Source organism: Stenella coeruleoalba (genome assembly GCF_951394435.1).
Source record: "Stenella coeruleoalba genome assembly, chromosome: 19".
Taxonomy (NCBI): Eukaryota; Metazoa; Chordata; class Mammalia; order Artiodactyla; family Delphinidae; genus Stenella; species Stenella coeruleoalba.
In genome coordinates, this window is record NC_137165.1 from 13,509,594 (window position 1) to 13,536,368 (window position 26,775).

General features: G+C 52.9%; 2 protein-coding genes across 3 annotated transcripts; both read right to left on the reverse strand.

Moving 5' to 3' along the window:
• Positions 1–291: 291 nt before the first annotated feature.
• Positions 292–12,111, reverse strand: SERPINF1 (serpin family F member 1). The gene is made up of 8 exons (XM_079904978.1): positions 11,937–12,111; positions 7,645–7,730; positions 5,763–5,961; positions 4,979–5,134; positions 4,388–4,591; positions 2,822–2,964; positions 1,410–1,620; positions 292–944 (listed from the first exon to the last, which is right to left on the reverse strand). Exons 2-8 carry the CDS (start codon positions 7,720–7,722, stop codon positions 685–687), a joined length of 1,251 nt encoding a protein of 416 aa, XP_079761104.1. The 5' UTR covers positions 7,723–7,730; positions 11,937–12,111; the 3' UTR covers positions 292–684.
• A 7,867-nt stretch (positions 12,112–19,978) lies between these two features.
• SERPINF2 (serpin family F member 2) lies at positions 19,979–25,163 on the reverse strand (the record flags this gene model as incomplete). Of its 2 annotated transcripts, XM_079905533.1 has the most annotated exons (9): positions 19,979–20,391; positions 21,021–21,225; positions 22,706–22,848; positions 23,290–23,493; positions 23,640–23,783; positions 24,240–24,441; positions 24,727–24,789; positions 24,910–24,948; positions 25,092–25,163. In XM_079905533.1, 9 exons carry the CDS (start codon positions 25,161–25,163, stop codon positions 19,979–19,981), a joined length of 1,485 nt encoding a protein of 494 aa, XP_079761659.1. The 2 variants fall into 2 exon arrangements, with proteins under 2 accessions (XP_079761659.1, XP_079761660.1); XM_079905534.1 differs by lacking the exon at positions 24,240–24,441 and having other exon boundaries at positions 24,717–24,789.
• Between the last annotated feature and the right edge of the window lie 1,612 nt (positions 25,164–26,775).

Sequence of the window (26,775 nt, forward strand, 5' to 3'; positions counted from 1 at the left end):
CTGTAGTTCTTTTCCAAACACTTGGCATGTTTCATGTTCCTGAAAAAGGAGGTTCTGTTGTACTTTGTAAAATAGGCCCCCTTCCTTAAAAAGAATTTGTGTAGAATTTTACATAGCAGACCTCATCTTATGGGAACCTGAGAGCTTTCCTTAAATGCTCTATAAAATAAAGAATTCTTTCCTGAAGTTACAGACTTCCTCCCTTATCTGTCTGCATGTTATCCTGTGTTGTCAGGTGACATTAGCTTGACAGGGGGGATATCCGTGTTTGCATTAAAACCTAAAGTCCGGTGTATTTAAGAGCATGGTCCACCGATTGTGGAGACAGGAAATTCCTTCCCGGGGGGTTAGTGACCTAGAGTGTAAACCCCACAGGGCAGAGAATCCATCCCGACATCATACAATGCAAACAACTACAGTTGTTGTCTCACCTGGTGACTTTCTCTGCAGAGTTTAGTTAGACCCAGGCTATAAATACAGGACCAGCAAATTCCTAAAGGGTTATTTATCTTCATATTAAATTGAACATAGCTCAAAATAGGAGGAACAGGGTAACAAAAGTTAAGGATAAAGCACTTTTATTGCAAAGTATACATTGAAACATAGGGGCAGCCTTCATGGAATATATAAGCTGCCATCCCTCTAGCGTTTTCTTCTGGGGTATTTGAACACTAAATTGGAGTATTAAGTGCCCCTGGGGTCCAGAATTTTGCCTATGAAGAGAAGGGCCCCTGTGTCTGTGTCCCTCAGTACAAAGATGAAAGGTTGGTTAAGGTGATAGTCCAGAGAGAAGGTGAGGTGGGCAGGCTGGAGCCCTGGGCTGGGGGTGGTACCCGCCCCATCTTCATTCCACTCAAAGCCAGTGCGATGTTCCACTTGAGTAACTTTGATAGGTTTGCCCGTGATCTTGCTAAATTCTGGTGAATCAAACAAGGACTGCAATTCTGCAGAGATCGAGAGGGATTTCCGTTAAAACCTTGCCTCATCAACACCCCAAGGAAGAGTACAGTCCTGATTCTTAAATTCTGATTCTCGAGAAGGCAAGCAAGCTGGGAGCGGAACAACCACTTTTGACCTGTGAGGTGTGTAGGGCTCTGGGCTGGTTAAGGGTTAAGTGACTTGCCCAGGAGCACACAGCAAGTGAGGTTAAGATTAGAAACCAGGTCAGCAGACCTATCTTGAGAGGCAGTGTTCTGAGTTGCTGTTATAAGACGTATGCTCTTGGGGCTGAGGAATGAGTCTGATAAGGAAGGCAGTTCAGTCTTCCCCTCCAGCACTATTAGAATTAAGGAGTCGTCCCTGGCCTCGGTACAATGCCATGGAGCCTTTGCGTTCTGCTTAGCAAGGCGAAAGGCTCAAAGACTCTACCCCACCCACCCCAGGAGCAAAGAGGTCTTGCAGAAACATACTCATCTCCTGCACGGACTTGGTGAGTTCGCCTTCGTAACTCAGCTTCAGCTTGGGGATGGTCAGGACCGCTTGAACAGTCTTCAGTTCTCGGTCTATGTCATGAATGAACTCAGAGGTGAGGCTCTCTTCGATAATGGTCAGGTTCTGGGTCACTTTCAGAGGCAGGAAGAAGATGATACTCATTCTGCCGGTCAAGGGCAGCTGGGCAATCTGACACAACAGGGAGGAAGCACATGCGTTAGTCCTTTGGAGCCCAGGAGCCTAGAGATAGGCACACACCCCCAAGCCGCCTTCTCCTCTCCTGTAACCAGGCCCTGCCACGCTTTCCCAGCCCCTCATCTATGTAACAGTTGTCCCTCTAAGCTAATTGCTTTCCGGCAGCAAGGTGTCTACTGATGTTTCTTCAAAAAGTAGGCCATTGTCCTTTCTTACCTGGGCCTAATACCAACTGAAGTTATCTGCTGAAAGAATTTTCTCCTGTGGTTCTAAAGAGCTAGAATTGAATTCCAGGTCTGTGTTTTCTCCCAAGGTTTGTCTGCCAACAGTTACTGATCATCTGTTATGTACAGAGCCCTGGACTAGAAATGGGGACTCCGGGCAGAGCACACAGAAGGAGCAATACAGTGGTGCTTTGAGCAGCGGTTCTTAACCTCAGGTCCACAAGACAGATGGCATCAGAGGTCCCAAGAGCCCCTGAAATCGTCTACAGAAATGCATACGTGGCATTTCTGTCCAGTGCTTCAGGTGTTTTGTCCGATTTCCAAAGAAAAAAGTTAAGAACTACTGACTTCGAATTTTCAAAAGTCAGGTAGGAAAGACTTAGAATGCCAGCAGTTTGGAGTTGTGACGGTTTTTGAAAGTTTAACTTTGACTTCTAGAAATACAAGTTCTCCCCCCAAAAAAAGAGAAAAAGAAGGAAAGAAAAGACAAGAATTAACACCAGCATTTTGAGTGCCCAATCTTCTTTTTAAATTTTTTAATTTCATGCTTATTAACATTTTTTCAGATTTATTCAGACGTATAGTATACGTTGATCATGACACTCCCCTGCATACTTTTTTTGGGGGGGGGCCGCACAGCATGTGGGATCTTAGTTCCCTAAACCCACATCCCCTGCATTGGAAGCGCAGTCTTAACCACTGGACCACCAGGGAAGTCCCTTGAGTGCCCAGTCTTGAGGGCCCATTTCACGTTACCTTATCAACCCTTACAGGAAACCCTGCGTGAGAGGATAAGTTTAGATAATTATGCCCCTTTATTTTGAGGAAAAAAGACTCAGAGAAACGATTAACTTACTGAAAGTCACACAGCAGGTAACATTTAGACCGCTGTCAGATCTCAAAAGTCATTCTATTCCCACTACACCATCCTGCCTGTCCCCGCACCCACTACTCACTCTACCCCTACAGACCTTGCAGTTGAGATCAGAATCCAAGCCGTAGCGTAAGATGGCCTTAGGGTCTGACATCGTGGGGACTTTCACGGTCCTCTCCTCATCCAAGTGGAAATCATCTAGGGAAGTCTTTCTGGAGTCAAACTTCGTTACCCACTGCCCTGGAATGAAACAAATGGAGTGCCCTGAGCCCCGGGAGACCAGAAAGGCGTTGGGACCGTGCTGAGGCCAAAACATATTGCTGAAAATTGCCTGGCTTCAGGAATCTTAGTCGTCAGAGGGTCCTGATACATCAGGGAATAGCTCCATCTCAGAATGTGCAGTCTGGACCACAAAATTTCTTGGGTCCTGAATACCTTCCATACGTAAACTCAGGAGGAAATAGGTTGATTGAAGGGTTTATTCAAGTTCTGTGATAGCCTAGGAGAAAGGTAAACTGGTGTACACTTCTACAGTGTTGCGTCCGGAAGACAATCCAGGGAGGCCAGAGCTGGAAGGGACCTCGACCTCATGTCATCAACCCTCTCATAGCTGAAAAAGCCTGGAACCCCAGAGAGGTGAAGTGATGGCCAGTGCTCACACAGCTAGCCGATAGCTAACATGGCCTGTAACAGCTTCTTTCATGTCCTGGAGCTCAGTGCTTCAGGGAGGACTTTTCTCTAGGAGTTTAGGGGTCCACTCTGCCTGATAGACATTTTAAGGGGAGGCTGCCCAAAATCCGACCCAAGGCTCATGAATAGGGCTGGCCTCACACTGGGCCCGTGGAATAGACTGGGGCACATCAACACAGCCTAGAAGAATGTCGTTAGAAAACTAACAACGGTTTATCAACGACCTGCTATGTGCCCCAGGCATGATGCTAGGGTCCATGTGAAGATGGGAGATGTGGGAAGGGGAAAGGGAAGCTGGGGTGAAGTGAGAGAGTGGCATGGACATATATACACTACCAAATGTAAAATAGCTAGTGGGAAGCAGCCGCATGGCACAGGGACATCAGCTCGGTGCTTTGTGACCACCTAGAGGGGTGGGATAGGGAGGGTGGGAGGGAGACACAAGAGGGGGAGATATTGGGGACATATGTATATGTATGGCTGATTCGTTTTGTTGTAAGGCAGAGACTAGCACACCATTGTGAAGCAGTTATACTCCAATAAAGATGTTAAAAAAAAAAAAAAAAGATGGAAGAGGACACAGAGTGTCCCTGAAGTCAGTGTATCGTCCCTGAGTGAGAGACAAGAAAACAGGCCCCAAAAGGCTATGAAGCTTGTGCAGGGCTCTGCAGCCAGTACAGGCAGAGCTGGGCCTGGACCCTCACCTGGCTCCAGCCAGAAGTCTGCCAGTGCCTTCCCCAAACAGGTGCAAGAGTGGGAGTGCCCCCTTACCTCTGCGAGTCTTTCTCTACGGCCCCTTACACTTTGTAGGCACTTATCCAGTGTTTGCCTTGGGTTTGATGGCAAGCGGGCAGCCCTCAGGCAGGTGCCTCTCCTGGGTCCTCCTCTGCCTTCTTTGACTCCCCCTCTTTCCTGGCCCCATCTGACACTTATTGTCTACCCTTGGCCAAAAGCCGAGTGGAGAAGCCCTCACCCTTGAAGTAAGCCACACAAAGAAGGAGAATGCTGATTCCACTGGGCATCTCCCTCGTGGACCTAGCGATTTTCCCTTTCATCCGGGCCTGCACCCAGTTGTTAATCTCCTGAAGGTCCAGGTGAGCGTTGCCGGTCAAGATCCTGGGCCTGGTCCCATACAACTTTTCCAGGGGTGCGACAAAGCTGGCTTTTATCCGCAGCTCTGCAAAGAGACGGGGCACGGGTTAGTGTGCTCTGAGCTGACCCAGCATCCTCTCTGAGAGGTTCTGGTTGACACTCAGCAGGCCCTGACTTCCTGCCTGGCATCTTCCCGGGACGCGCCGGGGCTCTGTGCCAGCTTCCGCAGGCGCTGGACGGAGAACAACAGATCTCACTCATTACTGTTTCTCTTCACACCACTGCCCTCACCCGACCCTCCCACTGCCTCCCTCGGCCCGTTTCCTCTTTCCGATCCTCTCTGGGCTCACAGGGCCCCTTCCTGCCCCCCCAGGGCCAGGCCTGGCCAGAGCAGACGTGCTCTGGTGTTCAGAAGGAAACCCCCATGTGCAGCACAGAGCCCCACGCGCCTCAGGCAGCCCGGGCGACTCACTCCTCTCAAAGACGATACGTGAAGCACTCTTGAGGTTCTTCTCCGGGGTGGTGACGGAGGCAAGGAGTTCCTTGTAGGTATCGTGAATGTCTGGCTTGCTGATCAGGTCATAGTAGAGAGCCCGGTGAATGCTGGATTCTGTCCGCTGCTCCGCTCCTGCCAGAGGGATGGACGTGTGAACCTCTGTAACTGCCCACTGGGGCCCAAGTCAGGCCAGCTCCTGGGACGGGGCAGGGACACCGCACCCTAAGTCTTCTTGTCTGCTGGTACTGGGGATGTTCTAGGTGGAAAGGAATTTGAAGGCAATGGAGGAAAAATAGATTTTCCTGAAGGTAGGCTAAAGGCATCAGGCCTAGAGAGATAGAAGGGTGGGAGTGAGGGTTCAAGTCCCTGTGTTTCTCCCATCACAACACTTACCAGACTGTTCTGCAGTTTCCTGTTTATTCGTTTCCCCCGTGAGCTCAGCTGTGTGACCCGAGCGACAGCACAGACCGTGCCTGTTTGTGTGCAGTTATGTCCCCAGAACCTAGCCACACCGACGAGGCTGGCACGTAGGAGAAGCTCGCTTAAGGAATGTCAATAAGTGGTCCCGAGGCCACACACCTGGGTCAGCAGTGCTCTGCCCCCCGGAGCTCCCACTCCGCACACGCCGGGACCCCCAGGCCCAGCCTCTCGGCCCTCTTCACCCTCCCTGAGTGAAGTGTCTCCAGGGCTTAGAGTCAGATACGTGCAGAGGCCGGAGGGCAGCTCTAGGATGCAGGGCTTTCTGCGTCCAGGAACTCACCCAGCGAAAGGGCAGAGAGCGCCGTGGCCACGCTGAGCGGAGACAGGAGCACGTTAGCAGCGGGGCTCTCCCTGGATCTCACGCGGTACAAGTCGTAGCCAAAGTTGGAGACGGCGGCCGCCAGCTTGTTCACAGGGACCTTGAAGAAGGGATCCTCCTCCTCCACTGGCAGCCCTGTGGTCTCGGGGGCCAGGGAGCCCTGCATTTGAGCACAAGGACCAGTGCAGATGAGCACAGGATGACTGGTCTCATCGCTTTGTGTGGGACTGTCCTTCTGGTCCTGAGGGCTGTCCTACGCTTAGCCTAACGTTGGAGTGAGTCTGTGCCCCCTGCTCCTGTAGGGGCACTCTGCTGGGGAGAAGTTAGCTGGCCAGCTTTAAGCACCAGTGACCTGTGAGCCTCAGGCTTGTAACACATTAAAAATAAATAAATAAATAAAAGGAGAGGAGTCCCCCTTCCCAAGAAATTCCGTTCTCAGGCCAGACAGGCTCCCTGTCTGCTTACCCTTGCGCACTGCTCGCGGCTCTCCACCTGGACCCTCCTATCAAACCCTTCCTGTCTTTCATGGCCCTGATGAGATATCACCCCCTCCACCACAGACTTGGCCCCGATGGCCCCAATCTGAAGGCACCTTTTGGTTTTCTGACCATTTTTTCAGAGTCAACTACCGCTTCTGTATTAACCGCCTACCATGTGCCAGCCTCTGTGCTAGTTCTTTTTATTTGACTTACTTCATTTCATACTAGTCAATGTAGATGATACCACCAAAGACTCCTATCTCAAAACTCTGAGTTCCTTGAAAGCCAGAACTGATTCTTTCATATTTCCACCCATCCCCAGCACCTACAGAGTAGGTGTTCAGTAGATAAAAAATAAGTGACTGTCCGTGATGGCCCTGTAAGGATATTTTTAATCCCATTTTATAGATAAGAAAACAGACTCAAGTAACAGTGACTTGTCTAAGATGATAAAGCTAGTGAGAGGTTGAACCAGAATTCAAACTTGGAACTCAAGACAAAGTCCAGGGACTTCCCTGGTGGTGCAGTGGTTGAGAAGTTTCGAGCCCTGGTCCGGGAAGACCCCACATGCCGCGGAGCAACTAAGCGTGTGCACCACAACTACTGAGCCTGCGCTCTAGAGCCCGCGAGCCACAACTACTGAGCCCATGTGCCACAACTACTGAGCCCACATGCCACAACTACTGAAGCCCGCATGCCTAGAGCCCGTGCTCCACAACAAGAGAAGCCACCAAATGAGAGGCCCGCGCACCTCAGCGAAGAGTAGCCCCCGCTCGCCCCAACTAGAGAAAGCCCGCACACAGCAATGAAAACCCAACACAACCAAAAATTAATTAATTAATTTTTTAAAAAAAGACAAGGGACTGGTCCAGACGTGCCCTGGTCCCTTGTGTGACAGTCACTCCCCCACTGCCACTGTCACATAGCATAGGCTTCTCAGCACCTGCCTTTGCAACCCGACTGTGCTCTCTCTGGACAGGAAAGAGGCCTTTCCACACTCACACCTCTGCTGCACCCTGGTCAGGACTGGAACAAATATCCAAGGCCACCACCCACTCAGTGAGACCCACAAGTAATGCAAGGTAATGAGAAAAGGTCTTCACTGAAGGGACAGCCCTAGACTTGTTAGAGCGTTTTTGCCTTCACCTTGTTGGATCTTACGTTTGTCCCCACTCTGTTCTGTGAAAGGCAGGGTGAGACACTTAATGTTTTGCTGATGGAAAAACCAAGGCCCTGTCTAGACAGAAAGGCCAGAGCCTGGCCTGCAACCTGGGTGTTGTCCTGTCTCCCGTGCTGCCTACTGAGGAGGGGCTGGAATTGCTTATGCCCCCCCAGGCCCCCACCACACACAGCCCGCCTCTGACCTCCTCCAGGCCCGTGTTCTGGCAGCTGCCGTACCCGAGGAGGGCTCCAGTCCAGAGGAGTAGCACAAAGGCCAGCATCCTGGGGCCTGCAAGAAAGCAAAAGGGGTGGCAGGCTGCTTCCCTCACCCACCACCCTGCAACACCCGGCCACCCTGGGCAGGTAGCAGGGCCTTGGCAGGGCTAGGCACCTTCCCTCCAGCCTCCCTGGGCTGGAAGTGGCCCCTCAGCTTGCTGATCCCGCCCTCTCAGCACCTCCGCAGCCCTCCCCCTGCCTCACAGCCCACGGTCCTGTGGCGAGCTTGTGCTCTCATCCATTGTGTGTGCCAGGAGACCCACCTTTGAGCCTAAACCTCCAGGGTAGTGAAGACCCAGCAGTGGGCTCCTCTGTGTGGACACGGGCTTTTCCCTGCGGGCACGCTGACCAGCTCTGGATATAGGATTTGGGTCAATGTCTAGTGAAAGCATGTGGGCAGAACCTAGGTCTCAGATGTAGACTCCCAGAATGTAGAGAATGGGGGCATCTGGTCCAGCCCCTGCTACCCCCAAGTTCTCAAACTCTCTCCTTGAATTCCTCCGCCCTGGAACCTGTGGCCTCATAAGCAACTCGTTCCCTTCTTGGACAGTTCTGTGTCAGAAGCTCTTACTCTCATGGTTAGGAGTGCTGGGTCTAGTGTCAGACAGCCTGGGTTCAAATCTCAATTCTGTGTCTTCTTTGTGCAGCTTGCGGGATCTTAGTTCCCCGACAAGGGATCGAACCTGGGCCCCAGCAGTGAAAGTGCTGAGTCCTAACCACTGGACCGCCAGGGAATTCCCCTCAATTCTGTGTCTTAATACCTCTCTAAATCCCAGTGTCTTCTCTTGTAAAATGGAAGTCAAATAGTACTTACCTATTGTGATGAGAATTAATTAGATGATGCCTTCATAGCGCTTAGTGAGTGACACCAGAGACAGGTGAGTTCTCCAATGATCCCTGAGTCAAAATGTGTCTCCCTACTCCTGGAACCCCAGGGCCCCCCTTCTCCCTGGGGGTAGCCATGTCCTCTTCCCCCCACTAGCTCGGATCTAGCTCTGAAACCTCCACGAATTCCTTCCTTCAGGTTAAGCAACCCCACTTCTTAGTGAGACCACCCAAGTCCCTTTACCTCCTGAGCAGTAGCCTCTTTGGACGGGACTCTGGTCTGACCCCTGGACCACAAGGGAAAAGGGAACTCTGGGTCTAGGGCTCCCCCATTCCTTGCCTTCCTGCATTCATTGCCTCTATGAACACACCCCTGGAATCAGGATGTGGAGGTGGGAGGGGAGGAAGGCAGCTGAGGGTGTTCATAAATAAGATCTTCTGAGAGGCCTTCTGGTTAGAACGTGGGACAAGGTCTCAGGAACCAGGACCTCTGCTCTCCCTCCATCCATACTGCCATGTCAAGAACTTATCATCTGGGCTTCCCTGGTGGCACAGTGGTTCAGAATCCATCTGCCAATGCAGGGGACACAGGTTCGAGCCCTGGTCCGGGAAGATCCCACATGCCGCGGAGCAACTAAGCCCGTGAGCTACAACTACTGAGCCTGCGCTCTAGAGCCCGCAAGCCACAACTACTGAAGCCCGCGTGCCTAGAGCCCGTGCTCCGCAACAAGAGAAGCCACCACAATGAGAAGCCCGCACACTGCAACGAAGAGTAGCCCCGGCTCGCTGCAACTAGAGAAAGCCCGTGTGCGCAGCAACGAAGACCCAATGCAGCCAAAAATAAATAAATTTATAAAAAAAAAAAGAACTTATCATCTGTCTTCCCTGCCCCTCCCCTCCCCTGCAGCACAAATACACCCTTGTGTGCACAAACACACACAGGCCAAGGGTCTCAAGCTCGCTCTTCCTTTCATAGACCCATAAACACACACACACACACACACACACACACACACACACGCACACACACGCACACACGCTTTCCTGACTTCTCAGAACAAATAGGAAAATTAAGAGTGCAGTGTGTGATTTTGGGTCAAAATCCTTAAAATTAAGTCTAATAAGCCACTGGACAACATTGTAGAGCATGAAAGGCCGCAAAAGAAAAGATGGCCTCTGAGTTTGCTCGGCTGACGGCCGGACGGCCTGTGGGCCCCAGCCCGGCTTTCTCTCTAAACCCTGATCTCGAGCACGTGTCTCGCAGTGAGTTCCACAGGCCCTTGTGTTCTCAGCCAGCTGCTCTTCCCCGTGGCTGCCCCTGCCACTCAGGGAGAAATCTTCCATTGAGACAACGGAAAAAGCTTTCTGCAGTGCAAGATAGAGCCCTTAAGGCCATCCAGGCTCACAGCTGCTCTCTCCACCCGGCCAGCCCCACCCAGAGCTGGCAGGGGCCTTCCCTGCCTGAGCCTCAGCAGACTGGCTTAGCAGACTGGAAATTCAGTGAGATGCCGGGCCAGAGGGAAAGCTGTTATCTCTAGTTCCTGGGCCAGGGTAGGGAACGGAGATAGGAGGGAGGAGGTGGGAGATGTCATCCTGGCATGGTGTTTAAGGAAACCAAGTTCAAATGCACTTGAAGATGGATCTTCTCTGTAGGAGTCCCTACAGAGTCTGAGCCCACACCTCGGGTCATGTGATCACTTGTCACCACGTGAGTGGACTGAGGACTAAAGATGAGGTGAGCCACCCAGGCAGGGAAAGGCACCTGGGTCCACAGCTGGCCCAGAGCCAGTCTCCAGGTCTGAATCCCCCACCTCCAGCCTTGGGGTTGAGGGAAGTGGAGAGATGATTGAAAACCCCCTGCAAGGGCAGTGAGAGGGTAGAGAGTAAGGGTCTGCACGGGGGCCCCTCTGAGCACACTCAGTGCCCTGTCCAAGATGACTGTTCCGTGGGCTTGTCCAGGCCTCCTTCGCCTGGCCAGGGGCACAAGGACAATGGTGCCACCCTGTCCAAAGGGCAGTGTCCAAGCCAGATTCCTGTCCTACCAGGCGGGGGAGGGCAGGGAGAGGAGGTAGATATCCTCCCCGTCGGGCCAAACTCAGGCCTGCCTTCCTGCCACATTGCCCAAATCAAGAAACACAAGGAACTGATTTTGCGATCTTGCCTTCCAGCTGGGAGGATAAGTTTGAGCCAGTACATGTGTTTCAGATTAAACCCAGTTGTGAGACGAACACCATCCCTCCTCCTCCTCCCAGGACCGCACAGCCTCCAAGCCACATGGCAGTGGGCCTCATGGGCAGTGCAGGGAAGGGCACCGCCCTCTGCCCTGGCTCTGGGAGGGAGATTCCGAGGGGTCCCTCCAGGCCCACCCCACCATTGTGACCCCGTCAGTGCGCAGGCGACTTTTTTTCTGAAGTTTTGGAACCTGAATGAGCGGGGCCAGGGCACCCACGAGTTTCACCTCCCCACACCCCAGAAGGACCAGCCTTAGGGACAGAATTGCCTGGCCCGCTTCCCCTCCCTCCCCTCAGGCTGAGGGCTGAACTCTTGGTGGACCCGCCTGGGCCAGACAATGATGGGGTTTCTGGGAAGCCTGAAGTTTTTCTTTGGCCCAGACCCGCTCCTTGCTGTGGCTTGTCCCAGGGAGCAGCAAGGGTGCGGGCAGCCCTTCTCTCCAGCTCCGGCAGCTGAGCCCCCAAATCCCATACACCAGCTGGGCTAAATAGTGGTCATTGTTGGTGAGAGGCCAAACCCCCACTGGTCGCCCAGCGTTTACTGGCAGCTGATTTGGCCAAAGAAAAAGGGTGGGTACTGGATAGAAGGACCCAGCTGTCCTCCATCCCAGCCCTGCCCGGAAGCCTCCCCACAGGCCAGCTGCTTGGCAGTGTCAGGAAGTTACCTTTGAAATCAGCACCAGTTGCTTTTGAAAAGGCAGCGGGGAGCTGAGCCCAAGCCGTGGCGGGCTGCAAGATGGGCTGCTTCCCTGACTGCCCCAGTGGAGGTACAGCTCCCCGACAGCCTCCTTCCCCCAAGGCTGCAGAGCCCCCTGAAGTGATGCTCAGACCTAACCCAGCAGCCAAGCTCTCTGCTTCTTCCCCGCCACGACCCCCCTCCATTGTTTCCCACCCATTTCATTCAGGAGTCTTTCCAGCCTCTTCTCCTAGTGGTGCAGTAGGGTTGGGTGATAAGTGGGCTCTGACCCCCAACTCCCTCTACCCTCTCTAACCTACTCACCCTGGTGCCCAAGCTGCAGGAACTACTGTCTCCCCACCTCCTCTCCCTTACACCCCTCTTTTCTGCTCCCTGAAGTACCCCTGCTTCACCCCCATCCCCCCAGCCCAGAGGAGCCTCCCTTCTTCCCGAGACACACATGCAGAGCAGACAGGGAGCTCTTTACCTGGGAGTGCGCTGCAGCTCCGCGCCCAGCCTAGGTCTGCACACTGAGGGGGCTTCTGTAAAGCCCAGAGCTTTTTCTGCTGCCTCCTAATCCAGCGTCCAGCAGGCTTCAGATTACAGCTACTCCTTTCTTAAAGCGACCTGCACTCAATTTGGAGTCTGTGATTGCATCATTGTCCGGCGTTAACTTTAACCCACAGCTGCCCTTCCACCACACACCCCCAGACAGACACATTCACACACCCTCCTGTTCCACCAGACCTTCTTTGGGGTCCTGGCATTCCCACCCAACAGGGCAGCCTGGCCAGCCTGGGTGGGAGCCAGGACTGAGGAAGAGTCTCGCAGGAGGAGGCCCAGGAGGAGGCCGGAATAGAGGAAACAGTGGCCCAGAACTGGGACTCTGGGTTCTTCCTGGTCCTTGGCTCTGGTACTCGGATTTGGGGCAAGACATCACTCATGGCTCCTACCTTTCCTCAGCTGGAAAACGAGGGGTTGGTACTGGGATGTCTGTGTGCTTTTTTAGCCCTGAAATGCTCTGATTTCTGAAGATCAGAAAAGGCAGTGGGGAAATACCTGACCAGAGGAAGAATGAGATGAACTGTAAACATTAGTCCTGAGAGGAGGCTGAGCGTGTCTGCCTGCCACCCACCTGGGCACCGCAGAAATCACCTGGGAGGAGACCACCAAGGCCTTGCTCACCTTGGGGCGTTTAGGAACTTGCAATGCAGTTGTGAAACTAAAATACTGACGTGGGAAATAATTGGAGAATGTACCAAAACGTTTTCTAGGCATGTGTGGATCCTGGTCAGAAGCCCAGTGGTCATTCAGACAAGGAGGGATCAGAAAAGGAAGGGATATTTAGAGGAAGAGAAAATGTAGGGGAACTTCACCTCCTGTGAGGCTCCAGGGAGCAGAGCTAGGGCCCCTGGAAATTTCCAGTGAACCAGATTCAGCTTTATATAAGGAAGAGTGTATCAACAGTCAAGAGTTCATCCCTGGACTTCTCCGGTGGCGCAGTGGTTGAGAGTCCACCTGCCGATGCAGGGGACACAGGTTCGTGCCCCGGTCCGGGAAGATCCCACATGCTGCGGAGCGGCTGGGCCCGTGAGCCATGGCTGCTGAGCCTGCACGTCCGGAGCCTGTGCTCTGCAACGGGAGAGGTCACAACAGTGAGAGGTCCATGTACCACAAAAAAAAAAAGAGTTCATCCCTGGCGGTCCAGTGACTAGAACTCTACGTTTCCACTGCACAGGGTCTGGGTTCGATCCCTGGTCAGGAAACTAGGATCCCACAGGTTGCAGCCAAAAAAAAAAAAAAAAAAAGAGTTCAATCATTTCTTTTTTTTTAAATTTAATTATTTATTTATTTATTTGGCTGTACCAGGTCTTAGTTGTGACATGAGCGATCTTAGTTTCTGCCTGCGGGATCTTTAGTTCCAGCATGCAGGCTCTTAGTTGCGGTATGTGGGATCTAGTTCCCTGACCAGGGATCAAACCCAGGCCCCCTACATTGGGAGCTCGGAGTCTTAGCCACTGGACCACCAGGGAAGTCTCCAGAATTCAATCCATTCAACCAAAAATTGAAGACCTCCACTCAAAGTACTCACTAGGCACACAGAGAAGGAGTACATAGATGACTGAGACTCAGTGCCCACCCTTCAGAAGCTCACTGGCTAATAACAGAAGATGACGTGAGGACAGATCGTATACTTCGGCACATTCTGTGATAGCAGTCTCTACAGCCATGCCGTCCAATATGGTAGCCACTAACCACATGTGGCCATGGAGCAACTGAAATGTGGCCAGTCTGAGTTGTGATCTGCTATAAGTATAAAGTACACGCTAGATTTTGAATAGTTAGTATGAAAAAGAATGTGAACTATCTCAATAATTTTGACCCTGATTACATATATTAGGTTAAATAAATATATTGTTAAAATTAATTTCACCTATTTCTTTTTTAATGTGGCTGCTAGGAAATCTTAAATTACATATGCTGTTTGCATTGTATTTCTACTGGACAGCACTGCTCTATAGGGTATCATGGAAGCACAGCTGGAATATATGAATCTAAGCTGAGTCTTGAATAAGAATGAGCTAAGCATAGAAAGGTGGAAAGGCGTTACTATCCTGTGGACAATTTAAAACTGGATCCCTGTCTCACACCATGCACAAAGATTAACTGTAGGTGCATTAGAGGTTTAAGTGTTTCTGAAAAACAATTTCTGTTTTTGCAGAACCTTTTTTTTAACATTTTTATTTTTTAATTTTTTTATTGAGTATAGTTGATTTACAATGTTGTGTTAGTTTCTGCTGTACAGCAAAGTAAATCAGTTATACATATACATACACCCACTCTTTTTTAAATGCTTTCCCCATATAGGTCGTTACAGAGTACTGAATAGAGTTCCCTGTGCTATACAGTAGGTCCTTATTTGTTATCTATTTTATGTATGGTAGTGTGTATATGTCAATCCCAATCTCCCAATTTATCCCTCGCCCCCTTTCCCCCCTGGTAACCATAAGATTGTTTTCTACATCTGTGACTCTATTTCTGTTTTGTAAATAAGTTCATTTGTACCACTTTTTTAGATTCCACGTATAAGCAATATCATATGATATTTGTCTTTGTCTGACTTACTTCACTCAGTATGACAATCTCTAGGTCCATCCATCTTGCTGCAAATGGCATTATTTCATTCTTTTTTATGGCTGAGTAATAGTCCATTGCATATATGTACCACATCTTCTTTATCCACTCCCCTGTCGATAGACATTTAGGTTGCTTCCATGTCCTGGCTATTGTAAATAGTGCTGCAATGAATATCGGAATAATAATTATTCTATATATAATAATAATAATTATTATTATTATGTTCAAGTTATGGTTTTCTCTGGATATATGCCCAGGAGTGGGGTTGCTGGCTCATACAGTAGCTCTATTTTTAGTTTTTTAAGGAACCTCCATACTGTTCTCCATAGTAGCTGTACCAGTTTACATTCCCACCAACAGTGCAGGAGGGGGTCCCTGCAGAACCTTTTTAATGACTTTTTATTTAAATTATTCACTTATTTTTGAATAGGTATTTCTTAAATATGGTTCAAAACTCAAAAGCAACTAAAGATATACAGTGAATGACTCCTTTTCACTCTGATCCCCCGTCACCTGATTCCACTCCCTGGAGACGGCTGATGTTAATCTCTTTCATATGCATCCTTTCAGAGATCATTTTAATGGCTTAAACAACAAATGCAAACACAGATACACAACAGGAAAAAATGTAAATATTTTAGAAAAATGTATAGATGGATTTATCTGTGATCTCTCAGTAGGAAAGTTTTTTTAGACAAGACACCAAAAAAAGCACAAATTATAAAAGATTGATAAATTTGGCACTAAAATCAAAAACTTGTTTTCATGAACAGATACCGTAAAACAAAATGAAAAGACAAGCCTCACACTAAGAGAAAATATTTGTAACACAGATAACTGACAAAAAAAGATTACTAACTATAATATAGAAAGAACTACAAATCAATTTAAAAAAAAAAAAAGAAAGAAGAAAACAATGCAACAGAAAAAGAGGCCCAGGTAATTCACAGATGAAGACTCCTGAGTGGCCAATAACTTTATGAAAAGATGTTTTTCACCCGTAATCAGGGGAATGCAGATTAAATACTTTGATAAGTGTATCTCACACTCATCAGATGGGTGAAATCGAAACATCTGACAATACCAAGTATTGGTGAGCATGTGGACGGCCAGGATCCCTTAGGCCCTCCTTATGAGAACCTAAATTGATGCAACCCCTTTGAAGAACAGTCTGGCAACAAATGGCAAGGTTATGCATAACCTTATGTGGCAGCCCTGGCAGTGAAAGATGGAAAACCCAAACCCACAACTCAGCAATTCCACTCCTAAACATGTGAGCTGAAAAGACTCTGCACACGTGCACAAGGATGTAGCAAGAATGTTACAGCAGCACTGTGTAGTGGCAAAAAAAAAGAAAGAAAGAAAACTCCCTCAATGTCCAGCAACGGGAGATTAGATAAGGGGTGAAAAAAAAAAAAAAAAGCCTACAGCTATGAGAAATACTAAAGGGAAGCCACTTAACACAGATTCATCGCACAATATAGAGTGATGCCAAGTTGCAGGATGATACATTTGTGGAAGGTTTAAAAACACACAGAATGATACTATTAATATATACCACTCAGGGATTAAAACTCATGTGGTGAAAGTAAAAGAAATGCATGAAAATAATAAAAAAACAAATTCAGGATGATGGTTTTGGGGGCAGGGGAAGGATTGAGGAAGGGAATGTAGGACTATCACTATATTGAGAATATTTTTTAAGCTGGACAGTGGCCCTATACGATTTATTATACCCTTTTGTATGTCCTAATTATTTATAATAACTTATAAAGAAAGAAGATTTCTCTTTCTTCCGAGTAGCGTGAAAGCAGTGTGTCCCACGCCTGCCAAAGGAGAGGGCCTGCACTGGTGCTTTTCAAGGACTAGGCTCCTGCAGGTAGCTCCTCTCCTGCCTAATCAATGTAATCCTTCTCTGAAGGACCATTCCACAGCTTTTAAACAGCATCTGCTACTCCCTTCTTTAAGGACTCTTCCTTTATTGCCGCATCCCCTAAAGCTACCGTCCATTTCTCCACCCTCCCTCCCAGACATGCGGGGAAGAGCTATTTACTCTTAGCGCCTTTCCGTCCTCACTCTCCAACTTGCTTCTGTGCCCAGTTCTCCTTTGAAATTGCTGTCGCCAAGTTCACGGGTGACGTCTGCGTTGACCACCAAATGGACATCTCTGCCCTCGCCAGCAGACGGCAAACTGTCCCTCCTTGAAACCCTGACTCTCCACACCCTCTCATTTTTCTCGCACCTCAAAAGCCCCATCTTTTCCATCTTCCTTGCTGGCTTCTGCGACACCTTTTTTTCTGCCTCCATCTACATCTCCTCTTAGGTGATTTCTGCCAGTTCCATAACTTTCAGTGCATCTGTGAGCTCCCAAATATACACTTCCAGCCCAATTTGACATAGCCACATGGATGCCCAGCATGTAAGAGGAACATACAATTCATCATCCAAACACTTCTAAGCACAAAAGCGGGTGCTGCGAATTAAGCTGGAACCACAGACATAACTCAAACCATCCCAGGGAAGACTGGGACATATGGTCACCCTATATTAGTGTGGCATTTCAGTCATGTTCAAAATGGAAATCTCCAATCAAAAAATCTGCCATCCTAAAATCTCCAGTCCTAAAATCTGTCCCTCACTCTGATTCCCATCTCAGTAAAACCCGTTTTTCTCAACACAAAAATCCAGGGATTTGAATGACAAGCCCCACCATCCTTAACTCTTTCCTCTCCCTCATCTGCCATACAGTCTATGCACAAATTCTATAACGTCTACCTGCAAAATATACCTGAAGCCTGATCACTTTCCTGCATTTCCAGAGCCGGCAGCCTGGGCCAAGCCACCCATGTCTCTTGCCTGCTAACCAGCCTCCCTCCTCCTGCATTTGTGCCTCTAAGTCTGTTCTCCTCACAGAAGCCAAAGGAGCCTGCCAGAGCTTACCTCAGACCATGGTGCCCCTCAGTTAAAGCCTTCCACAGGGACTTCCCTGGTGGCACAGTGGTTAAGACTTCATGCTCCCAATGCAGGGGGCCAGGGTTCGATCCCTGGTCAGGGAACTAGATCCCACATGCATGCCGCAACTAAGAGTTCACCTGCTGCAACTAAGGAGCCCGCCTGCCACGACTAAGACCCCATGCAACTAAACAAATAAATTTAAAAAAAAAAAAAGCCTTCCACAGTGAATGAATAATTTCCATCCCCAACGACACGGATGAATCTCACGAACAGGAGGTTGAATGAAAGAAGCCAGGCACAAGGGAGGACAGACCGCACGATTCCTTTACATAAAGTTCAAAACCAGAAGAAACTAGTCTGTTATCAGAAGCCAGGAGAGTGAGTACTGTTCGTTGATCTGAGTACTGGTTTCACAGGGGTACTTGGTTCGTGAAAGAAATTCATTATGCTTAGGTACATTTATGACTTGTGTACTTGGCATACTATACTTCAACCCCCAATTTTAACTTGTTTATTGTCTAGACCACTCTACCACCAGATTTAGGCTCTGGGGGGTAGAGGTCTTGTTGGCTTTTTCATCGCTGCAGCCCCAGAACCTGGGGAGCTGCTGGGCACACAGAAAGCACTTGACTAGTATTTACAGGGCGGAGGATGCAGTTAAGGCAGCCAGACCGGCAGCACGGAGAACCCGGGAGGCGACAGCAGTGACCCTCGGGAGTGATGACTAGATCCAAACTGTGGCTAGAGCCCAAATGGAGAGGAAGAGAGAGCTGAGAAAAACTCAGGAGGTAAATTAAGCTGGTGGGCTTGCTGACTTAACTTTCCAGTTATCGCTTACCTCTCCTAAGATAACAACAACAGTGGCCTTAAATCCCTCAGTGGTCTGCCCTCAGTTCCTCTCTGATTCCTTCCTACATCTCCCCCCTCCCCCCTTCCACTCCAGCCCCACGGATCTCCTGATCATCCTGAACCTTTTGAGCAGCTCCCACTCCTCTGCCCAGGACACTCTTCCCCAGGATGTCCCCATAGTACCCACCCTTGCCTCCTTCTAGTCTCTGCTCCAAAAGTCACCTCCTCGGGGAGGCCTTCCTTGCTTTACTTCTCACCAGAGCTCTCACCACCCTCTGACATGCCCTGTATTTCACTGTTGATTTACTTCCCATCTCCACACACTGCTGGTTTGTAAGAAGCAAGATCCCATCCTAAGGACTTGCTCTTAACCACCGCACTACAGGGCCGCAGGTGGCTGCTGCCACATGGACACCCTATACTCACAGACAAGGGCTGCCCCCAGCTCTGTGCCAAGGTGCCCCCAATTGCTTCCCCCAAATCCTCAGGCGCTGACAGCCTCCATCTGGAGCCGGTGCTCCCGGCAGCCTGCCCGCCCCCGTCTGGCGGGCGCCAGCTCCAGGCAGAAGGGCTGGCGTGTAATTAGAAACTCCTCAAGCTCCCTAATTGCCAGTTCTTCTCCCAAACCAGGAGGCTGGTGCTATTCTGAGCCGCCTTTGTTGCCGGATGCCTGAGGTCCGTAGAGAGGAACAGGCTGAGAGCAGAGCCAGGCTGGCAAGGGGGTGGCCCTGGGCAGGGCTGGTGAAGTCAGAGGGACGGTACGGTGGAGAAGGGCTGGCGAGTGACCAGAGGCCAAACGTGGCACAGAGAGGGCTGCTGCTCCTGGGGGCCCAGCCCGTGGCCTCCTCCCGCCTTCCTCCAGCCCCCCTGCTCCCACCCACACCCCAAACAGTGACCTCACAGCAGACACGCCCATTCATTCTTTATTCAGGTGGCATAAAAATCACTACAAAAACTTTACAAAAGAGCCTTCGGGAGCTAACGCCCCCCACCCCTCAGCCACTGAGACACCGGGCAGGGGGGACAGAGGGGAGAGGAAAAAAGGGGAGTCCTGGCAGTGTTGGTACCTCCGAGGACCAGCGGGGAGACTGAGGCCACGGGGTGGTCTGGAGGCTGCTGGGCCTTGGGCAGCTCAGGGCAGAGGCTCGACCTCCACCCTCATGTTTAATCCCACAACAGTGCTCGGCACCCCCGGGCCACCCCATCTCCCCAGCCAGGTGTCCACCCCTCCCCGGCCCTCCCTCTCCGGTAAACAGGCGTGGAGGCGACCCAGCCAACTTAGGGAATAACCTACCTACCTTCCTGACAAAAATGAATCCACAGCTGCCCTTCTGCCCAAGCCCCAGACGAGGACACCCTCTGAACCCCTTTGGATCAAGGCCCACGGTTCCCCGATGCCTGCCCTCCTCCCAGCGCCGCCCCTCCCCAAACTCCCCAAGAGGAGAAGAGAGACTGGCTCCCCTCCTCCCCTCTGCCAGACCGCGCCCCAGGCCCCCGCCCGCAATCCCACAAAGCTGTTTGGAAAGAGTGACATGAGTTGAGAGGCTGGTCCAAACAGGGCCTCGGGCTGCTGGCGGCCACAGCCCCTCACTTGGGGCTGCTAGGTTGGGGGTAATCCTCCTCCGAGGGGGGCGCAAGTTTTAAGTCAGGGCCGAACGGCTTGTCTCCGCGGGGGAAGCCTTTCTGGTGCTGGAAAAAGTCCTTGTTGTCAGGGGAGTCCTGCTGCTCCTTGAGCTCCGGCTGCGCGCCAGGATTGGGGTTCCTCACGCTGCCCACAAAGAGGGGCAGGCTCATGCTGTCCTCGAGGATGAAGAAGAGGAAGGGGCGGTTCACGCTGAAGGAGGAGAGGGACATGCGGGACATGGCCGTGCTGGTTGTCGCGGCCGCCTCCACGCCGGCCTCTCTGAGCTCCAGCGTGGACTGATGCTGCACGCTGGACACCACCAGGCTCTGGTCTGAGATCCCGCGCAGGTCCGGGGCCTGGAACAGTTCCTGCAGGCCTGCCCAGGCCAGGAGATGGCTGGTCAGAGCTGCCTTCTGCCCCACACGCTGCATGGACCTGCCTGGGAGGGTGTCTGGCATCCCGGCCAGGGAGCACCTTGAACCCACAGACTGCCGGTTAACTCCTAGTTAACCTGCACGTATCTGCTTAAAGGTTCCTTCCTCCGGGAAACCTTCCCTGAGCCCCTGCCCCGAAGTCCAGACAGATGCCTTTTCAATAGTTCCCTGGGTGGACTAGAGAGAAGCCCTCTGTCTTATCACTTAACGCTGAATTGTAAGTACCTGATTCCTCCTCTGCCGACCCCCGTGAGACTCAGCTCTTTGTACATGGTGGGCTCCTCGTGCCTCTCACAGGAGAGCCAGCGAGGCTCACATGCCACCCCTGGCTCTCCACCCAGGATTCTCTGCGGTGCTCAGTCTTGGGCAGAGCAGGTCCTCATTCCCTTGTCCCACCCCCTGCCCAGGACAGAGAGTCCGAGGGTGCATATCAAACCCTCTCACCTCCCTAAGCCCCAGAAAAGGCCAGGACGCAAGTCTAGCTCTGACTCAGGCCTGCCGGCTGGGGGGCTTCCTCCTTACCCACCCTGTCCAGCTGAGCCGGGAGCTGTCCCACGCCCGGCCTCCTTACCCAGCTGGCTGAGGATGGCCACCAGGTCCATTTGGTATTTCAGGTGCAGCTTAGGCAGCTGGACCGTGGTGGGCCTCTCCCGCAGCAAGGGCTGGTGCAGCACGCCCCAGCTCAGGCTAGCTAGCACCTGGGACGCGTTCCACTCGAAACGGGTGGGCACGACGACCACGAAGCTCATGTTGTTCTTAAAGGGGAAATGAGCCACCTACAGACAAGGCAAGGAGACGGCGTGAGGACCAGAGAGCGCCCAGGCCGACGTGGGGACTGGGCCGGCATCGCTTAGGAGACACTCCATCCTTCACAGGTGTGTGCGGGGTCTCTCTGAGCCTCCGCTTCCTCACCCGTGGAGTAACACTCCCTGCACACACTGCCGGCTGACATGTGACAGAAAGAGAGAAGCTTTTAAAGTTTCTGGCCGAGCGTGTGCACGTAGGCGGCGCTCACTCAGTAACTGGTAGTTTTCTCTCTCCTCCTCTGCTACCAGCTAGCCCGTGACTCAGGGTGAGGAACCCCCTGTGTCCGCCTCTCACTTCCATGCGTACAATGGACCAGGTTGCCCTAGCAGAGGAGCCGCTGTCAAGGGTGGTACCCTATCCACTCCTCTCTCCTCCAACTGTGACTTTGCCTGGCTGTGTATCTATCCTGTGATTTGGGGTGAGATTTCATGTGAACAGAGTTTCCGCAGCTAAAGAAGTGTGAAAACCACTGGGCTCCGTGGGCCCTGGTGGATGCCACTCCTCGGGCTCCAGGCAGAGCGCCCAGAGGGCAGGACCCCTGTGGCGGGAGGGGGAGTGCCGGTGTCTGGCTACCCGGGCCAGCACGCAGAGGGCGGGCGAGACAAGAGGAAGACCAAGGAGGGCCAAGGATGGAGACGGAAGGGTGAAGGAAGTGTGGGCAGGACACAGCCTGGCGGGAAGGGGCAGCAGGAATAGAACTGGTGGGGAGGCGAACCAGATGGGCCACGTGTCGGGGGAACCGGAGAGAAGCAGGGACACTGCTCCGAGGGCCTGCCTCACCCACAGCCCCTCTCAGAAGAGGCCTTGTGAAACTAACCAACACTGCGGTCTCAGCCACGGCCGACTGGCCCAGGGATCAGCCGCTTAGGCCAAGGGGACCGTGTTTAGGCTGGAAGCGAGGGAGGCTGCACCTGAGATAGCGTGACACAGCGCTCTCTCTAATCAGAATGTTCCATCAGGATGCTGACAGATCCTCCCTTCCAAGGAGCACCGTGTGAGAGCTCAGGTCGCATCTCCCAGGCTTCAGGGTGCGGAGGCCCTGTGCTGCCCCATGACCCATGGGTCCTTGTAATAAACCCCCATAACCAAAGATCACCTGGGACTCAACTCAGTGTCCCTTCGTCAGAGAAGGTTCCCTGACCCCTCTAGCTAAAATACCTTCCCCCCACTCTCTGAAATTAGCCTGTTGATTTACGTTTGCTCGTGCACTGTGTGTCTTCCCTCCCCAGAGCAGGGATCTTGTTTCCTTGTGCTCCACTAAACCCGCAGTGCCTGGAGCCTCAGTTTCCCTGGATGGGGGTACAGCGAGACCTTCCAGAGCCACCCGCCCCAGCGGCGTGACTGCAAGGAAGGTGCGGCACACCCCTGACCCCTGTGCCTGCCCCACAGGGGCCCATTCCCTTCTCCACCTCCCAGCACCCAAGCCCAGGCTGAGGAGTCAAGGGTGACCTGGATCTCAGGCTGCTCCAGCAGAAACCAGCGCAGCGGGTACGTGCGGGCTTGCATCATGTCCACTGGCACCGTGAACTGCTCGTCCAGGTGGAAAGTGTCTCTCCGCGTGAGATTCGGGTCGAACTTCCTCCTCCAGAAGCCTGAATCCAGCAGAGGGCAGGGGCCATATAGACTGGGACCAAGGTAGATTCTACCCCACCAGTCTCTTCCGCATCCCACCCAGAACCCATTTAAGGGATGAAAGGTGGAGGCTGGAGCACCAGGGGGTGCTGTGCCAGGTGATACACAGGTAATCTGAGGTCTGTTCCCTGGAGTGATTGTAGAACCTGGGCTTGCGTTCTCCCCTGCCCTGCCACGTTCCCAGGAACCTCCCCTGGGTCTTTTAAGACTCGGTTTCCTCCTAGGGAACTCTCTCCACGACAGCCCCATCCAGTTCCTGGGCCTCCGTCCTGCCACACCATTACCTGTCTCCTACCCTCCCGGCCCAGGCCTGGGGAGGAAGAGGGACCCTCAGAAAAAAGCGTGCCTACAGGGCAGGGGTAGGGTCTGCGGGCAGGGAGCCGAGAAGGGGAGGAGCACACCCTGGAAGTGGATGGCATTGAGGAGAAGCAACACTGTGTCATCTGGCAGATCTGAGAGGAAATCCTCAATCTTCCCCTCTGTGGCCTCCTTCACCCATTGGTTGATGTTTGCCAGGTCATCCCTCTTCCTTCCCGTCAGGCTCATGGGCTTTGCACCAAAGAGCTGTTCTGATTGTTCCAAGAAGTCCTTTTTGATGGGAAATCCTGCACAGAAGGGCCCACAGGCTGTTGCCAGCACTTGGGCCCCACAACCACCTGTGCTCCGACTGGCTGCCTGAGTCCACACCCGTCTCCCTCACCCCTGTCCACCCCAGGGCACAACCTAGAGAGTGTCTGCCACCAGCACCTACCTTTCTGCAGGTACATTCTGGCAGCCAATCGGAAAGCCCCAGGGCCCAGGTCCTGGCAGAGGCGGCTGAGCAGGTGGGGGAGGCAGGGCCCTGAGTCCACGTGCAGCACCTGCTGCAGCCTCTGCAGCGTTTGGTTCTGAGCACCTGGAGGGGACACAGCAGCTGTGGTCCTTCCCGCCCCCACTGCCCTCTCCCATCCCTCTTGAATACCTACAGTGCGCATGCCCACGAGACCGCGCTTTCTCCTCCCATATCCTGAACTGGTCTGAGGGACAGGACTCCCAAGTTTGCTTTCATCTCTGTTGCTGCCAATCTGGGCAACCTCACCCTATGGCCTTCCCTCTCTGGGGAAGGTCCCACAGTGAGACCCTCCAGTCCAACGGAGACGTTGTACCTATCATATTCTTGCACAAAAATCACCAGAAGCACATCCTGGGCCCAATCCCCGGGATTCTCATTCACAGAGACTGGAGTCTGCATTTTTACCAAACATCCAAGTGACCCTGATGGAGGAAGCACCTGCTCGTAAACTCTGGGGCAGGTAATGAGTTCCTACTGGCCTCCCAGCTCTGCTGGTCTGGACAGGTGCTCCCATAGTACCTAGTGCCAGGTGAGACAGTGCCAGGGCCACACTCAGAGGCGACAGGATCAGGTTGGGCCTGGTGGAGTTTTGGGCCACCAGGGAGAAGAGGTCTCTGGTGAAGGCCATCATGGCCTGGGCCAGCCTGCGGGTCTGCTCCGGGTTTGGGGACCCCTCGCAGTCTCCTGGGGCCTTCTTTGGGGCAGTCTGGCCACCAGGCTCCTGCAGGGACAGATTAGGGGTCAGTGGGGTCAAGGGGTCAGCTCCAGGTTCTGTGTTGAAGATCTCCTTCAAAGCCCCTGTGCTGGGGACAGCAGGGCCTTGTCCCAGTCCAGACATGGGCAATGGCATTCAGGGGACTAGGTCCCTTCCTCTGGTTCCTCCCACCCTCTCCCTTCAGGCCTCAGCCTCACTGCCACCCTCAGGCCCCGCCCACTTCCTTGCCCCTGCCGATGGCCCTCCTCCCTCAGGCCCCGCCCACTCTTCCCCAGCCCCACCTGGTTGTACCTGGTTGCCCAACTTGAGGAGGGAAAGTGGGGGTAGCTTCTGCTGGGTCTGCCCGCTCATCAGCTGAAGAAAGGAGGAAGCAGATGGAGAGCAACCCTTCCCACAGGTCTCCCCACCCTGCACCAGCCACAGGCGAGGCCCCCTGGGGCCTTCCTCCCTGCCGTGCCTCTCTCTCCCCAGTACCTGCAGGCCCAAGGGCTCCATGGTGCTCACAGGAGAGAACTGTTGAGAAAGGAACGAGGAGAGGCGAGGGAACCCCTAAAGCCAAGACCTCCCTCGACCCTGCCCCCCTCCTCTTTCCCCGGGACCCCTGGCATCTCCCGTAGCCGCCTCCCCGCCCCACCCAGACCGCGGCCCAGGCTCACCGCTGAGCAGGGGCTTTGCAGGCAGGACAAGCTGAGCACAAGGACAAGCTCAGGCAGCCAGAGCAGCGCCATGTTCCTGTGCGGGATGGGAAGCCTCCGTTCCTTCCTCGCGCCCACACCCGCCGTGGAATCCCACCCTCACGCTCACGGGCAGCCGAAGTCCTGAGCCGTCACCAAGGAGGGGACAGCGACAGCGGCAGCACACACGCCCAAAGCACAGCCCTCTGAGCGGTGAATTGCTTGAACTCCCCCCTGAGTTGCTTTTTCCCCTTTGCGTTTTCTGATCGTTCACTTTTCAGGCACTGAAAATGTTTTTGTTCATAGGGGGAAAATATTACCCAAACAAAAACATGTCCCCATTCTTCAAGGCCTGGTGGTGTGAGTCAGACCCGGGTTTGAATCCAGGCTGTGCCTCTTGGCAGAGGCCGTAGGACATCCCCCTTAACCCCTCTGGGCTTTGCCTCATCTTGTAAAATGGTGGCGAAAGTCCCTACCTCTACCCATGTGTATCGCGGAGACCCACCTAAGTCAGTCTTCGTGAGCCCTGACTCCACGGCCTGGCACTCAGCAATGGCTGCTGTCAGTCTAGCCCAAGGGCCCTCTTGTGGGAGGCGCCTGCCCTGAAGCCTCCTCTGTACTGAGGCTTCCACCCCGGAGCTCCTATCCAACTGGCTGTCCATCGGCCCACCTTTTCTGGCTGGTCTGCTCTTGCCCACAAGGGTGGACGGGACTGTGGTCTCAGCAGGGGTGGTGGGCTGGGCCAGAGACCGGCCTTGTTGACCCAACAGCAGAGCCCAATGAATGACTCTGGCCAGAGCCACCTTTGGACTTACGGAAAACACAGGACCTGGCCCTCTCTCTGCCCCAGGCTGGCTCCGGGAAGCCAGGCTGGCGGGTGCGGATGGGCAGGTCTTGGTCCGGCCTCGGAGCAGGTCTCACACACACCCATCCCGCCCCCATCTCAAGCATCCTTCTATCACCCGTGGCCCCATCCCCATCCCACACAAGGACGCTTGGCCAGGGCCCTGATCTCCCACCGGGGCTTTTGAATCTTCCTGGCAAGAAAAGGCTTCCAGGCTTTCATTTCCCAGAGGGACTCCCCCCAGAACCTCCACCTTGGTTCCTCATCACCCCAGGAGGCAGAGAAGTGACAGGTCTCCTGAATAAACTCAGCCCAGACCCCCTCGGCAAGGCGGGCAGCTCCAGGCCAAGCCACCCATCTTACCTCGGCAGGCTCCTCGCCGCTGCACACGATGTCCCTCTGGCCCCACTTGGGTGCTCCCCACGCTGTGCCCGGGTTCCAGCCAGCCCGGCTGAGCCCTCCCCTGCCACCAGGACCTTTGCTCTCAGCCAACCCCTGTTCCAATTGCTTTCTCTTCTGGTAAACATTGACCTGCACATCCGGTTAAACATTGATATTAGGACCAAAAACCCTTTTCCCGCCAAGGCATCTAATACTGGGACAGCTACCTGGAACCCCCGTAGATGTGGGTCCCACTTAAGCCCGGAGAAAGGAGGTTCAGGAGACGGTCGATGAGGCTGTCCTCAGCCGGAGGGCAGATCCAGGAAGGACAGGGGCCTTCCAGTGACCCCATGAAGTGAGAGGTTATCCCTGTCTTAGTCAGGCACACAGAAGCTGTGTGACCTGCCCAAGGACACAGAGCTGGGCTCAGAGTTACATTCA